Here is a 15,449-nt window from a genome sequence, read left to right on the forward strand (position 1 = left end):
CAGATCCATTCTCCTACATGTCCGTAAATTGTTTGAGGAACAGGGAAGGACTCAACGATATGAGATATCCAAGAGCCTTTTCCGCGCTAGGATGACTGAGGGGACACCGGTTCAGAACCATGTCCTAAAGATGATTGAGTGGATAGAGAAACTCACAGGTCTAGGAATGGTCCTAGAGGATAACTTGTGTGTGGACATTGTGCTTCAGTCCCTACCAGATTCCTTTTCACAGTTCATAATGAACTTTAATATGAACAAGCTTGAGGTGACTCTCCCAGAGCTCCTCAATATGTTGAGGGAGGCAGAGAGTACTATTAAGAAAGAGAAGCCAGTTCTCTACACTGGTGAGACCAGAAAGAAAAGGAAAGCAGAAAGGTCCCTTAAGAAGGGAAAGGGCAAGGGCAAACAAGGTAAAGCAAAGGTTGCTAAGAAAGACCCAACAAAGGACAAAGGCCAGTGCTTCCACTGTGGTAAAGATGGGCACTGGAAGAGAAACTGCAAAGAGTACCTTGCAGAAAGGGCGAAACAAAAGCTTGATGAAGCTTCAGGTACATTCATGATCAGTCTCCATTTGTCAGACTCTTATGATAACACATGGGTATTAGATACCGGTAGTGCTTATCATATATGTAATTCGTTGCAGGTTCTGGCAAGGCCTAGGAGACTAGAGAGAGGCGAGATGGACCTCAAGATGGGTAATGGAGCAAAAGTTGCTGTATTAGCTGTTGGCGAGGTCGCCCTACATCTGCCTAGTGGAGCTTTTATTGCATTAGATGCATGTTATTTTGTTCCTTCTATTATCAAAAACATTATCTCCATTTCATGTTTAACAGTTAGTGGATATAAATTTGTTTTTGAGAACAATGGTTGTTCGATATTATTAGATGATAAGATCATCACGAAAGGAACATTGCATAATGGTTTATTTATGTTAGACACCACTCCACATATCATGAATATAAATGTGTCCAAAAGGAAACGAGATGAGTTGAACAGTGCATACCTGTGGCATTGTAGGCTAGGTCACATCCATGAAAGAAGGATTCAAAAGTTGCTAAATGATGGATATCTAGATCCATTCGACTATGTGTCATATGCAACTTGTGAGCCTTGCATTCGTGGAAAACTGACCAACTCTCCATTTAGTGGAACTGGAGAGAGAGCCACTGAGTTGTTGGAACTCATACATAGTGATGTATGTGGACCCATGTCAACTCATGCCATTGGAGGTTACTCCTACTTCATTACATTTACTGATGATTTCTCAAGGTATGGATATGTGTACTTAATGAAGTACAAGTCCGAGGCCTTTGAGAAATTCAGAGAGTATAAGAATGAGGTGGAGAACCAGACTGGAAAGAGTATCAAAACTCTTCGATCAGATCGAGGAGGTGAGTACTTAAGTACAGAGTTTACTCACTTCCTCAAGGACCATGGGATATTATCCCAATGGACACCTCCTTATACACCTCAGCTCAATGGTGTCTCTGAAAGGAGAAATCGTACATTATTAGATATGGTATGGTCCATGATGAGTTTCGCTGACCTACCCATCTCATTCTGGGGATATGCCCTAGAAACCGCAGCTTACCTTCTGAACAGAGTTCCAACTAAGTCGGTGGTGTCTACACCATATGAGATATGGAAAGGGAAGAAGCCTGATCTTAAAGTAGTTAAGATTTGGGGCTGCTCTGCCCATGTTAAAAGATACAACCCCGATAAGTTAGAATCAAGGACAGGGCGATGTAAATTTGTGGGATACCCCAAGGAAACTTGTGGGTATTACTTCTATCATCTCGAGGACCAAAAGGTCTTTGTAGCTAAGAGAGCAGTGTTCCTTGAGAAGGAACACATTCTTGACGGAGACAGTGGGAGAATGATAGAATTGAGCGAGGTTGGAGAACCAAGCTCAAGCACCACTCTATAGCCCGAGTCTGTTCAGGTATCTAATACACAAGTTTCAACTTTACGCAGGTCTGATAGAGTATCCCATCCTCCTGAGAGATATGTGGGACATATTAGAGCAGAGGATGTAGAGGATATTGATCCTCAGACCTACGAGGAGGCTATTATGAGTATAGACTCCGGGAAGTGGAAAGAAGCCATGAATTCTGAGATGGATTCTATGTACTCCAATAAGGTTTGGAACCTAGTTGATGCACCCGAAGGTGTTGTACCCATCGGTTGCAAGTGGATCTTTAAGAAAAAGATCGGAGTAGATGGAAAGGTAGAGACCTATAAAGCAAGGCTAGTGGCTAAGGGGTATCGTCAAAGGCAAGGTGTTGACTACGACGAAACTTTCTCACCCGTAGCAATGCTAAAATCCATCAGAATTCTATTGGCTATTGCAGCACACTATGATTATGAGATCTGGCAGATGGATGTGAAAACCGCATTCCTCAACGGGAACCTGGAGGAGGAGGTGTATATGATGCAACCTGAGGGATTCGTGTCCAAGAACTGCCCAGATAAGGTGTGTAGGTTGCTTAGATCCATTTATGGACTAAAGCAAGCTTCCCGAAGTTGGAACATAAGATTTGATGAGGCAATCAGATCTTATGACTTCGTTAAGAACGAAGATGAGCCTTATGTATACAGAAAGGTAAGTGGGAGCGCTATTAGCTTTTTGGTGTTATATGTGGATGACATCCTCATCATTGGGAATGACATAGGAATGCTATCCACAATAAAGGCTTGGTTATCTAGACACTTCTCCATGAAGGACTTAGGAGAAGCATCTTATATCTTGGGGATTAGAATCTATAGAGATAGATCCAAAAGGATGCTTGGCTTGTCCCAGTCCAGGTACATAGAAACTATTGTCAAAAGGTTTGGCATGGAAAATTCCAAAAGAGGTCTCATACCGATGAGACATGGGATATCGCTTTCTACGAGTATGTCCCCAAAGACTCCAGAAGAAAGGGCGAACATGGATATGATACCTTATGCCTCAGCAATAGGGTCTATCATGTATGCCATGCTATGTACTAGGCCTGATATAGCGCATGCTCTGAGTGTCACGAGCAGGTATCAGGCGGATCCAGGCTTGGAGCACTGGAAAGCAGTAAAGTGTATCCTTAAGTACTTAAGAAGGACTAAGGATCTTTTACTAGTATATGGAGGTAATAGCCTTAAGGTTGAAGGCTACACTGACTCAAGTTTTCAGTCTGATGTCGATGATAGCAAGTCGAATTCAGGGTATGTGTACACCTTGAATGGAGGAGCAGTGTGCTGGAAGAGTTCCAAGCAAGATACCACTGCTGACTCGACCACAGAGGCGGAGTACATTGCTGCATCAGATGCAGCAAAGGAGGGAGTCTGGTTGAAGAAGTTCATCACAGATTTGGGAGTCGTGCCGGATAGTGAGGAGCCGATTTCCCTATATTGCGACAACAATGGGGCAATTGCTCAAGCGAAGGAACCTAGGTCTCATCAGAAATCTAAGCATGTTCTGAGGAGGTTCCACCTTATCAGAGAGATCGTGACCCGAGGAGATGTAGCAGTGGAAAGAGTTCCATCCGAAGATAACATTGCAGATCCACTAACAAAGCCATTGTCTCAGATTGTCTTTGAGCGTCACAGGGGTCTGATGGGGATCAGACACATAGGTGATTGGCTTTAGGTCAAGTGGGAGATTGTTAGTCATAAGTGCCCAGCAAGCCAATCACGTGAGTGATGGCACGTGTGACTTGATACAGAATCTTTTTGCTTATTATATTTTGGCGTATATCACTTTATAACTATTGCATAAATGCATATGTATTGTGATGTCCTTGGATTTGTGCAATGGGAATCGGATCGTGATGAGATCACGATAATGAGATCGATTCACCTTTAAACACATATCCTAAATAATCCCGGTCATAGGTTACTCGAGAGGGACATCGTGATAACCGGATAGACTGGTGTGCTGTATACCCGTCCATATGATGGATGCAGCTGGTCTCATAGCTGCTCGTGTAGGGACACTAGGGATACAGTACAGGTGCTCATTGGAGAATGAGTTCACTGATTGATCCGCTTACGGAATGCTGGATGGTTGATGATGCCTTATTGTCAGACAACGATTCCGTAGTCCTAGTGGTGTATCTGGTTCTTAGACTTGAGACACCAAGGATGTCCTGTATGAGTGCTCCACTTTTTGATACCAGACTTATAGGTTTGGCTGTTCCCAGATCTAGTACAGCTGGTCATTGGGAGTGGTAGTCGACCTTACGAGGGCTATTGAGTGTCGATAGAGGATCATCCACTCTCAGTATCATGAGAGGAATATCCCATGTGTTCTTGCTCAGACAAATCCCTGGTCAGGGTCATTCGGGTTGAGAGAGAAAGAGTTCTCCGGGAGAATCCGATTAGAGCGAGACTCGAGAAGAAACCGTATGGGTCTGACAGCACCATGCTCGATATACGGTCTCTGGGATATTAGATGGATGAGGGACTATAGGTACATGGTAACTGAGGACAGACAGGTCCAATGGATTGGATTCCCCTGTATCGTCTGGGGACTACGGCGTAGTGGCCTAGTACTTCCGTAGTCGATGAGTCGAGTGAATTATTACAGAGATAATAATTCACTTAGTTAGAAGGAGTTCTGACAGGTATGACTCACGGCCAGCTCGATATTGGGCCTAGAGGGTCACACACATATGGTAGGCATTGCGATGAGTAGAGGTTCGGATATGAGATATCCGACGGAGCCCTTGTCTTATTGGATGCAGATCCAATACCCACTAGGGAAAGGACCCATTAGGGTTTTGACACGGGATCTCTATAAATAGGAGGGATTCACAGCCTCATAGGCTAGAGTCTTTGCTTGCTCTTCCTATTCTCCTCTCCCTCTCCACCTCAGAGTAGGCCTGGAGTTTTGAGGAGCGTCGTCGCAACCCTGCTGTGTGGATCACCGCTAGAGAGGAGGACGCTTGACCTCCTTCACCCTCTCCTAAGGATCTGCAAGGAAACAGGGATATACGATCTCCCTAGGTAACACAATCTCTATACGCAGTTTTGTGTTTTTGCGGATTTTGCGCACCAATCTTCGCACGACGATGAACATCTTTTTGGGAATCGGGGATTTTTGTTTTCTTGTTCTTCCGCTGCGCATATGATGTCGCCCCCCCTATGATTTCCCAACAGACCGTGCAGGCGTGGTTTCGAGCACCATGCGACCGAGTAGCACGACATAGGTAGGCTGCGGCCGAGGGACATGGCTCAGGCCGGCAGGCCGCGCTGAAGTGGACTCAGCGGTCTATGGCCGAGGAGCTCGGCGCAGGCGGGCTGCGACCGAGGGACACGACTTAGGGGATTTCAAGTCGAGGCTAACCACGAACCGAGAGGGGGTCAGGTAGATACTGAACCTTGGCTCGAAAGAGGCTGAGGCAGGGCTTGGATTTCTTTTAATGAGGACTACATCGAGTAGCCACCGCGGGTGCTTGGCCTTTGTTTTGGAGCCCGCGGTCTAGGGCCGTCCCTTTCCCTCACGGTCGTCCAGGCCTCCACGGCGATGTACCGGTTAGCGCGTTGGAGCATCTCTGGCACCGTGGTGGGAGGTTGCTCTGCGAGGGACCAAAGGAATCTAGAAGGTCGCAAGCCTATCACAAACGCCTGCACTAACAGAGAGGGGCGAGTGTCCGACAAGCCCCGGATTTGCGTGGCAAAGCGATCCACAAAATGTGAGAGGGGCTCATCCTCCTTTTGTTTGAGTCCGAGGAGCGGTGCCGCGGAGGGCTTCGGCCGTGCACAAGTTATGAAGTGGAGCTCGAAGTCACTGGCGAGCTGGCCGAAGGAACCAATCGTTCCGGGCTTCAAGCCGCCTTACCACGCGTGGGCCGGCCCTCTTAGAGTGGTAGGAAACGCTCTGCACATCAGGGCATCAGAGGTTCCGTATAGCACCATTTGGGCGCGAAAAGCAGCTACATGGTCCGCTGGGTCAATGGAGCCATGGTAAGCGTCCAAAGAGGGGAGCTGGAAGTCCGGGGGGACTATCAGGTCCCGTATCTCGGGTGAGAAGGGAGACCCTTGGTGTGCGTCCTCCCCGAGCTCTCCCTTGGACCTGCGAACCTCTTTCTGCACCTCGTCGAGTCGCTGGCTGACGAAGCGCGATTGGGCCTGCAGGGAGTCCGAAGAGAGTGCCTCGGGTTCCGGGCGACCGCTCGGGTTTGCCATCACTGGATCCCCGAGTGGGGCCGGTCAGACCCGAGGCGAAGTGGGGGGCTCCGGTAGCGTCATATGGGCCCGAACGGGCGCCTTGCGTAATGGTTCGATCGCGGGCGGGTGCACCGGATGCGAAACGAGCGGAATAATGGTTTGCACCATTTCCATCAGAGCTCACACTTGACGAGCGAGGACCTGAAAGGCCTCGGGTGACATGGGCGTTGAGTCGGCTGGGGCGCCGTCGGGCGGCGACAAGCCCGGGTCATTGAATATTCGCCAGTATCGTTCGGAGGTCGTGACGGGGTGTTCGTCACGATGGTCTCCGTGCGGGGGATGTTCCCTTGAGGCTTCGGTCGAGTGTGACCTCTCAGCCGTGGGCTCATCTGAGCCGCTCGGGTGATCACCCGACATTCCGGGCCCTCCTTCTAGCGCCAATCTGTTAGTGTAAACAACTTTATGTCGTGGCCTCGGGGCCGACGTGGCTTGGTTGGGGCCCGAATGACAGGGATCTGGCACGGCCCCCCTCGAGATCATCCGGGTTGCCGATTACGGTGGTCCGGTCAGGCCGTGGTGTCGAGAGGAAGGCTTTTCCGCAGCACCGGGAAGAAGCAACCTCGCCCTTGCACCTGCACACAGGTCGGGTCGGAAAGCTCGGCCCGACCCCTCCGACGATCAAGTCAGTGGATGCGAAGGGGATTTTTGTATGAAGGAGTCCTCCCCCCCTCGTTTAGAACTCGGGGGTATTTATAGGACAGTTTAGTATTACCTTATGTGCTTGTCCGCGGAAGCAGGATCGTACTTCTGATGGCGTTTGACATCGCCATTGACGTTGCGTGAAGAACCGAACTGCCGTAGGGTATGGGCGTGCCTCGGTCGTCGTTCTCCTCTGCCTCGGCCAAGCGTGACCCAACGATGAAGTCGTTGTCTGAGAGCGGATGACGTCAGCACACATCGCGTCGGCATTATTGCCCTCTTTGGGCAGAGTGTCGTCCAGGCATGGCTGACGTCGTGACGCGTCATGTCGCCATTATTACCCTCATCAATCCCGACTCATGATCCAGCTCGACCTCAGTGCTTCTTCCAATCGATCGAGAGACGCATCCTTGAATGCTGGGAACTCTAGACATTGACTCGTGGATTAAGTCATGTTGACTCCTCAATCACGATCAGAAGTATAAAACTCAGTGAACATGAATAACATAATGTTATTGTTTAGAGAAGAATGATAACAATTGACATGAAAGAGCACCATTACTTTTGACCAAAGTTTCCAGTCGTATAACTCGTCAAGCCTCGGCTGTTCCGTAGATTCAACTACATCCATATAAAGAGAATAGTGACGTCCCGCGAATGACGTCGGTCCCAAGTTGCTGCCTCACCAGCCGATAACGTTGACGGTAAGTCAACCATACGTTGCCTCCACCAATTGTCACCTGTTGAACATTGTCATGTAAAATTTCGAAGTATGAGATGCCTCGATATCGTAACTTTGGTCTTTTAATATGTCTTGTGGACGGTATGCGGTGAGGTACAGCTAATATCTACAATTATCTTACAGGAGACACCGATTTTGACTTGTTTATCCCATTCAAACTGACGTGAAACCCACCTGACAACTACTGAATATATACCGTGGGAAGCATGTGCAGATGGAATCAGCTGTGCTGCACTCGTGAGTGCATCTCTCGCAAGATCAGCGCCATTGATCATATAAATGCACACTCATTCAAGCACTGCGCGGCTCCAGCACTGTTGGGAGATCTGATTTTGACCGTATGCGTCCCTCGAGTCTTTATAAGTCAGCGTTGGTTGGAGACTCTTGTCGGAGAGGAGAGCTGACGGTGGGGTCTCGATGGGGTGGGCAATTCATCTTCTCTTTGCTTGCTTCTTTGGCGCCCTCCAAAAGGCGATGGTTTCGGCTCACGATGCGGCGGTGCCGGTTAACGTGGGCGTGATCCTGGACGTCTCATCCTCGGCCGGGAAGAAGAGCTGGACCAGCATTTCCATGGCGGTCGATGATTTCTACGCCACTCATGGCAACTGCACCACGAGAGTTGTCCTGCATCTCAGGAACTCGAAGAACGACGTCGTCGGTGCAGCAGCTGCAGGTAGTCCATTATCCTTACTGCATGGCTTGAAGTTGCAGCCAATTACTCACTACGCTGGTCATCGTTTTCCTTGCATGCAGCTGTGGACCTACTCAAGAACTTCCAGGTGCAGGCAATCATCGGCCCCGAGACGTCCACCGAGGCCAGCTTCGTCATCAACTTGGGAAACCAGAGCCAGGTCCCTGTCCTCTCCTTCTCCGCCACGAGCCCTTCCCTCTCCCCCGCTCGTGCCCCCTTCTTCGTCCGCACCACCCTTAATGACTCCTCCCAGGTCGGCGCCATTGCCGCCATCGTCCGATACTTCGGCTGGCGCGAGGTGGTCCCCGTGTACGAGGACTCCGAGTACGGCGCGGGAGTCATCCCCTTCCTCGTCGACGCCCTCCAAGCCGTCGATTCCGGCGTGCCCTACCGCAGCGTCATCCCCTCCGCCGCTGCTGAAGAAGAGGTGGACAAGGAGCTGTACAAGCTGATGACGATGCAGACCCGGGTGTTCATCGTGCACATGCTTCCCGCCCTCGGAGCACGCTTCTTCCAGAGGGCCAAGAACCTGGGCATGATGAGCGGCGGCTTCGTGTGGATCACCACCGATGGGATCACCGACGTCCTCGAAGAACTTGACCATATCCTGAGGATCACCGAAGCGATGCAGGGTGTGATCGCCGTCCGTCCCTTAGTCGAGAGATCGGAGGACGTCGTCAACTTCACAGCTAGGTTCAGATCCAGGTTCCGCCAGGAGAACCCGACCATCAAAGCGGCTGACCCCTCGGTGTTCCAGCTGTGGGCCTACGACACGACATGGGCGACCACCATGGCCGTCGAAAACTTGGGCCCCAAAAGATCGAGCTTTCGCAGACCCCAGTCCGGGGATCACTCCACCGATTTGGACGTGATCGGTTCGTCCGAATCAGGGCCGGCGCTGCTCAAAGCCATCCTGAATACACGGTTCAAAGGTTTGGCCGGCGACTTCCGGCTTCTGGGCGGTCAACTCCAGTCGTCCGCGTACGAGATCGTCAATGTTATCGGAAATTCTGCGAGGGTGATCGAGTTCTGGACACCAAAGCTCGGGATCTCGAAGCAACTCGACACCGCCGTCGGTGCCGGCCTAAATTCCATTATATGGCCGGGAATTTCCGCCGCCGTGCCCAAAGGATGGGAAATACCAACCGGTGGAAAGAAACTCCGGATTGGCGTACCGGTGAAGAAGGGGTTCAACCAGTTCGTCAACGTCGGGTGGGAGCCGTCAACCAACCGAACGGTCGTCACCGGCTACTGCATCGACATCTTTAAGGCGGTCATGGAAGCCCTGCCATATGCAGTCACCTATGAGTTCTTCCCCTTCCGCCCTTCCGCCAATTCCTACGACCATTTGATTTACCAAGTATATCTAAAGGTCGGTAACTACGTCTCATGATTCAAATCACTTTCAGATACTTGACCGGCTGGATGATGGTACAGAACTTCGACGCTGTGGTCGGCGACACGACGATCACCGCCGAGCGGACGCTCTACGTGGACTTCACGATGCCGTACACCGAGTCGGGGGTGTCGATGGTCGTCCCGGTGAAGGAGGACCCGAGAAAGATGTGGGTCTTCCTGAAGCCGCTGACACCCAACCTCTGGCTCGTGAGCTTTGCCTTCTTTGTGTTCATGGGGTTCACGGTGCTGGTGATCGAACACTCGAACGCGGAATTCGGCAGGCAGCCGTCGGAGCGACTTGGCAAAGTCTTCTACTTCGTGTTCTCTGTTCTCGTCTTCAGCCAAAGTACGCGCCGCTCACAACATCTTCCCGAATTAGCTCCCGTTCTAACCATAGTGTTTCGAGTTGTCTGACTCGGGATTTTGGTTTCAGCGGAGTCGTTGAGGAGCAACTTTTCGAGGATTGCGATGGTGGTTTGGATGTTTGTGGTGCTGATACTGACATCGAGCTACACGGCGAGCCTGACATCGAGGCTGACGGTGCAGCAGTTGCAGCCCACTGCGGCCGATCTGAAACAGCTACTGAGCACCGGGGCGTACATTGGCTACCAAGATGGATCTTTTGCGGCGGAGATACTGAAGAGGATGGGATTCAAAAGCTCCAAGCTCAGGCACTTCAGCACATCCGATCAGTACGCCGAAGCTCTACTACAAGGGGGTGCCAAGGGAGGGGTGGACGCCATTTTCGACGAGATACCGTACCTCAAGCTCTTCCTCTCGGAGCACTGCAACGGCTTCACCATGCTCAGCTGGACCTACAAGACCGACGGATTCGGCTTCGTAAGCTTCTCAGCCTTACATGTCACGTAAGAAAGAACGAAACACAACACGTCGAGGATTCATTCACCTCCGCTGTGTAGGTCTTCCAAAAGGGCTCGCCGCTGGTGCCGGACGTCTCGAGGGCGGTGCTGAACGTGACGGAGGGGGACAAGATGGTGGCCATCCAAAACAAATGGTTCAGAGACACGATCTGTCCGAGCCAGAACAACGCCGTCACCTCCGCGAGCCTCAACTTGTACCAGTTCTCAGGCCTTTTCCTCATCACAGGCGTCGTCTCGACGCTTGCGGCGCTGATCTTCTTGTTCCTCCACTCTCGCAAGAGTACTATAAGAGGACCATTGATCAGGAACATTCTCCATGGCCCGCAGAATCCAAATCAAGCACATCCCTGAATCAGGGATGCGAGACCAATCGTGTTGGTCTTTGCTCTTCGTAGTGATGATGTCTCAGAGCTTCGTTCACTTTTACTTCGAGGCACCAAAATAAAGATCGTTAGTTCTTATGCTTCAGCTTACTCTTGCTATTTGAAAGCCATGTCAGTAAATAAATCTTATATATATATATATATACATGACTGTCTTTGTAATAACTCAAAAGTAAAGCACGAGGATCCAATGCGAATCTCGATTTAAGAACATCTTCGATTGAGCTTTTGTGTCATAGTTTCAACATAGGATCACAGAAAAGCTCCAAATAAAAGACATATATCAGAGATCAATAATCAAATAATAAACCAAAAAAATCAAATAAATTTCATGGTACATAAAAGAAATCAAACCTATATATATATATATATATGTGATTATACCATATATTAATTATATTACTGCAACATTGATAAGCTAACAGCGACATGTTTACTGATTGAGACGGTCACCGAGGGGCATTCTGGGGCTGTGCCACAATGGATTTGGCTGAAGCACCACAGCGAACTTGGCGGACACGACTTCCGATGGGATAACACCGTATCTTAAGGCAGCAGGTGGTGGTCTTCTATGTCAGCGAAAGGAGACACGGCAGCAGCAACGACCGCAACGGATCCCTCGGCCCAAACGGTCGGATCCGATCCCCTCTTCCTCCCCCAATTCAAAATCAAAGGGTCAACCACCCGATTCCAGGTTTGAAAATTGAATGCTCCGACCCGCAAAACAAGCGACCGAGTCCAAGCTTCAAACCACGAGCCACTTTTGCTCTCTCCTTTTCCAGCGCGTGACAGCCACCTCCCGCGGGGCCCCATGCGGAGCCACTATCGTCTCTACACGTCGAGCTGGTATCCAACGGGTCTTCTTTCACTTTCTTTTTCATGTCAAGCTCCGTTTTCTTGGTCGTAAGTGATTCTTTTTAGGCCATGGAGGATTCGAGCGTTGGATTCGCCGGATTTACGTGTCAGTTCTCCTTTTTGCATGTTTAAGTTAAACTTATATGAACTCCGAGAGCTATACTTCATCTTCTGCTCTTACCTAAAACTCCACTCTCCTTGTTCTGCCGTCCACCAAGGAGAACCCAAGATCGTGATTAGCGCGCTTCTTCTCTTCTCGCCCAAAGCTGCTCCTTCTGACTTCAAATCGAAGCAACTCCGTCCTCGCCCTTTTGGTTTGTTTATAGCGCGGTTCGTCTTCCTTGCTCTCCACCGCCAGGTAGCTCGAGACCAGAGGAGCGAGGATGAGCGCCACCAAGTTCATCAAGTGTGTGACTGTTGGAGACGGGGCTGTGGGGAAGACCTGCATGCTCATATGTTACACCAGCAACAAGTTCCCCACTGTATGTGCTGATGCCCCTTTCCCGTTCCTCTTAAGCTTGGCACAATTCTGTGTCTGGTCTCTCTGCATTCCTCTCAATTCTGGTCCATCTTTGGTTCTTGTTCTTCTCTTATTTAGTTTCTCGTCAGATAACGTGGTTTCTGCAAAAGCATTCTGATAATTTGCACTTTCTTTTTCATACATTTTGTAATCTGGCGTTGGTCATAAAACCCAACTCGGTGTGTTCTGGTTTTGAGCAGGACTACATCCCGACTGTGTTCGATAACTTCAGCGCTAATGTCTCTGTTGATGGCAGCATCGTCAACTTAGGATTGTGGGATACTGCAGGTATGTATATGTATCTCTTCGACATCTTTCCCCTTACTTAGCTCTGCATCTAGATTTGCTGATTTAACATCGTTTGATCTCCCATTGTAGGACAAGAAGACTACAGCAGGTTGAGGCCGCTGAGCTATAGAGGGGCAGATATATTTGTTCTGGCTTTCTCGCTAATCAGCAGGGCAAGCTACGAGAACGTTCTCAAGAAGGTGTTAATCGAGGGCCAATTTTGTTGTTTCATCTACATTAATGTTTCAGACATTGATTGCTCTTAGAAATTTGGAACTGGAAATAACTTTTACTTGTTTCTATCCAAATTATGTTGAGATAATTTCAGATCTAAGCATAAATCTGGTCAGATTGTTGTTGCCCTTCTTGTAAGTTTACAAGATATTAGGAAGCAGTAGTACTATGTATCTGTTCTCATTATGTTTTCACTAAACAACAGCACAACTATAAGCGTATTTTAATTATTGATCTCTGGATTGAATTATCCTGATGAATTCATTGGTTTCGGGGATTTGATTCCTCCTCTCACCCTGTTCTTTCCATGTTCTACTTCAGTGGATGCCTGAGCTTCGACGCTTTGCACCAAATGTTCCTATTGTTCTGGTTGGAACAAAACTAGGTGTGTGGTCATCTTGAGTTCCATAATGAGTAGATCGATTAATGTACATAATCTCACCTTGTTACTGACAAATTACAGATCTTCGCGAAGACAAAGGATATCTTGCTGATCATCCAGGTGCAACTACAATAACTCCAGCTCAAGTAAGTAGCTTCTGCACCAATAATTTTTGGATCATTTCTCTTGCACTGAAATTTCGTAGCTGGTTTCGAGAATTCAGAAGTACAATCTATTCCTTTCTAGGGAGAAGAGCTCAGGAAACAAATTGGTGCTGCAGCATACATCGAGTGTAGCTCCAAGACACAACAGGTGTGCATACAGAAACAATTAGACCGACTTAGAATTACCTATCAAATGATTCAGTGCTTCATAAACAATGGTGAATTACTAATAATTGTGTGTGTTGTATTCTTTGCCTTGGAATGGCTAGAACGTCAAGGCTGTCTTTGATATTGCAATCAAGGTAGTTCTTCAACCTCCACGAAGGAAGGAGGTACCCAAGAAGAAAAGTAAAAGAAGCTCTGGTTGTCTAATGGCGTAAGTAGCTGACTACATAACATATTAATTGTAGTTAGAACGCAAAACAACTTGTCAGCATAAGTAGCTGACTACATAACATATTAATTGTCGTGTTATGATGCAAATTAGTGTCTGCATGCTTATTTTGTTTTTGTACTCAACTTCGGATATAGGCTTGTTTGCTTTGTCTTTGTGATGTTGATTTAAATTCATATATTACATTAGCTCGTTAGAACGCAAAACAACTTTCAATCTGACTGGCCACACTCTTCATCACTCAGACTGAGATGCTACACTTCATATTGTAGTTTTCTCTTGCCATCCTTGTGCTGAAACACCTTCAATTGCAAACTATTTTTCACAGGAACTTGATGTGTAGAGGCACTTGCGATGCCTAAAACAGATGAACTCATCGTGGTATGCCTATGGCAGTAGTAGCATTTATCGTGTTAGCTCGTTAGAACGCAAAGCGAAATTCAATCTTACTGACCGCACTCTCGATCACTTAGAGAGAGATGTCACACTTCATATTGTAATTTTCTCTTGCCAACCTTGTGCTGAAACACTCGGACGATTTTTGCAGGAACTTCATGTGCGGAGGCACTTGTGATGCCTAAAACAGAGAAGAAACTCATCTTGGTACGCTGATGGCTGTAGTAGCATACAAGTTAGCAGGAACCTGTGACTACCGGGTCTCATTCCCTGTGTTTCCCATCGTTTTCGAAGGAATCAGTTCCTTTCTGGTTTCTGTAAGAAGTAATTAATGTACACTTAATTGTGCAATTTTAGTAATTAATGTAGTATCTGATATTGATGTATGTGAAGTTGAATGTGTTGTTGTATTACAAGAATTGCAGATGTCCTTCAATCATCCTGTGATGTATGTGAAGTTGAACCAAACACTATTTCTAGCTACTTCTCTGCATGCTGATCTTCACACTTCTTAAACAAATATGGTTTCTATACACATCCTCCTGATCATATGTGATGCATTTCCCAGATGATAAAGTATCTCTCATTAAACTGGTTCGGGATTTGTCTAAACAAATATCTCAGATGATCAAATTAGTATACGTTGGCAATCATCTTAGTATTTGTTTAATTAATTAATTAATTAATTAATTTTAAATGATATATATATTTGAGAAGATCGTTATTCTTATAATGATATCGCAATTAAATTTCACAAAAGTTAAGTTAGATATTCTAAGCCCACATATCTGCATCTTGACACGCATCTGTTGTATTGGCAGACAGCAGCGGGGCCCACTTTTGGTTTACATGGTGACCCAGAGACACCAACGGATGAAGATAAGAAGACATCGCTCGCATTAGATAGAAGACAATGTGGTCATCTCGCGTCTTATTCTGGCGGCCATGTGGAATCTCATCTTGCTGGCCGACGCCAAATTGGAGCATGGCCCGCGGTTGGCCGAATCCGTGGGCTCCACCGGCGACGGTCCTGCGATGTGAGAGAATGGTAATTTTTGCGACGTTCGGGTTGGTGTCAATACGATATTATGCGGACGGTTTGCCCAAAAATTAATATCTGTCTCATGTAAAAATCGACGATCACAATTATATTTTAATTATAATTATAAAAAAAAATTGTCTTATCTAAACAATCATTTAATCGATACAAGGCTGTAAGTCAGTATTGGTTGAACGACATGCGTGAGTGAAAGGCACATCAATTATTCGATAAACAAA

The 15,449-nt window shown here is 47.7% G+C and overlaps 2 protein-coding genes across 4 annotated transcripts; both read left to right on the plus strand.

Annotated features, from left to right (window-relative positions):
- Nucleotides 1–7,933: 7,933 nt before the first annotated feature.
- On the plus strand, nucleotides 7,934–11,023 carry LOC103989164 (glutamate receptor 2.7). Of its 3 annotated transcripts, XM_009407947.3 has the most exons (6): nucleotides 7,936–8,258; nucleotides 8,339–8,436; nucleotides 8,530–9,648; nucleotides 9,714–10,020; nucleotides 10,108–10,514; nucleotides 10,595–11,023. In XM_009407947.3, the coding sequence occupies exons 1-6, from the start codon at nucleotides 8,003–8,005 to the stop codon at nucleotides 10,904–10,906; spliced, it is 2,499 nt and encodes an 832-aa protein (XP_009406222.2). In that variant the 5' UTR covers nucleotides 7,936–8,002; the 3' UTR covers nucleotides 10,907–11,023. The 3 variants fall into 3 exon arrangements, with proteins under 3 accessions (XP_018683497.2, XP_009406222.2, XP_009406221.2); XM_018827952.2 differs by having other exon boundaries at nucleotides 7,934–8,258; nucleotides 8,339–9,584; nucleotides 9,686–10,020; XM_009407946.3 differs by having other exon boundaries at nucleotides 7,939–8,258; nucleotides 8,339–9,648.
- Nucleotides 11,024–11,897: 874 nt separating this feature from the next.
- LOC135613641 (rac-like GTP-binding protein 2) lies at nucleotides 11,898–14,563 on the plus strand. The gene is made up of 8 exons (XM_065110672.1): nucleotides 11,898–12,275; nucleotides 12,514–12,601; nucleotides 12,692–12,801; nucleotides 13,157–13,220; nucleotides 13,299–13,363; nucleotides 13,464–13,529; nucleotides 13,651–13,757; nucleotides 14,323–14,563. The coding sequence occupies exons 1-8, from the start codon at nucleotides 12,177–12,179 to the stop codon at nucleotides 14,354–14,356; spliced, it is 633 nt and encodes a 210-aa protein (XP_064966744.1). The 5' UTR covers nucleotides 11,898–12,176; the 3' UTR covers nucleotides 14,357–14,563.
- Nucleotides 14,564–15,449: the final 886 nt, after the last annotated feature.

Source organism: Musa acuminata, chromosome BXJ2-6 (assembly GCF_036884655.1).
Source record: "Musa acuminata AAA Group cultivar baxijiao chromosome BXJ2-6, Cavendish_Baxijiao_AAA, whole genome shotgun sequence".
NCBI lineage: Eukaryota > Viridiplantae > Streptophyta > Magnoliopsida > Zingiberales > Musaceae > Musa > Musa acuminata.

Excerpts from the sequence above, each read along its gene's own strand:
- LOC103989164 (XM_009407946.3), top strand. The coding sequence starts at position 8,003 with ATGGGGTGGGCAATTCATCTTCTCTTTGCTTGCTTCTTTGGCGCCCTC. Across the intron at positions 8,259-8,338 it reads CGTCGGTGCAGCAGCTGCAG|CTGTGGACCTACTCAAGAAC; the intron begins GTAGTCCATTAT and ends CCTTGCATGCAG. Across the intron at positions 10,515-10,594 it reads AGACCGACGGATTCGGCTTC|GTCTTCCAAAAGGGCTCGCC; the intron begins GTAAGCTTCTCA and ends TCCGCTGTGTAG.
- LOC135613641 (XM_065110672.1), top strand. The coding sequence starts at position 12,177 with ATGAGCGCCACCAAGTTCATCAAGTGTGTGACTGTTGGAGACGGGGCT. Across the intron at positions 12,276-12,513 it reads CCAGCAACAAGTTCCCCACT|GACTACATCCCGACTGTGTT; the intron begins GTATGTGCTGAT and ends GGTTTTGAGCAG. Across the intron at positions 13,221-13,298 it reads TCTGGTTGGAACAAAACTAG|ATCTTCGCGAAGACAAAGGA; the intron begins GTGTGTGGTCAT and ends GACAAATTACAG.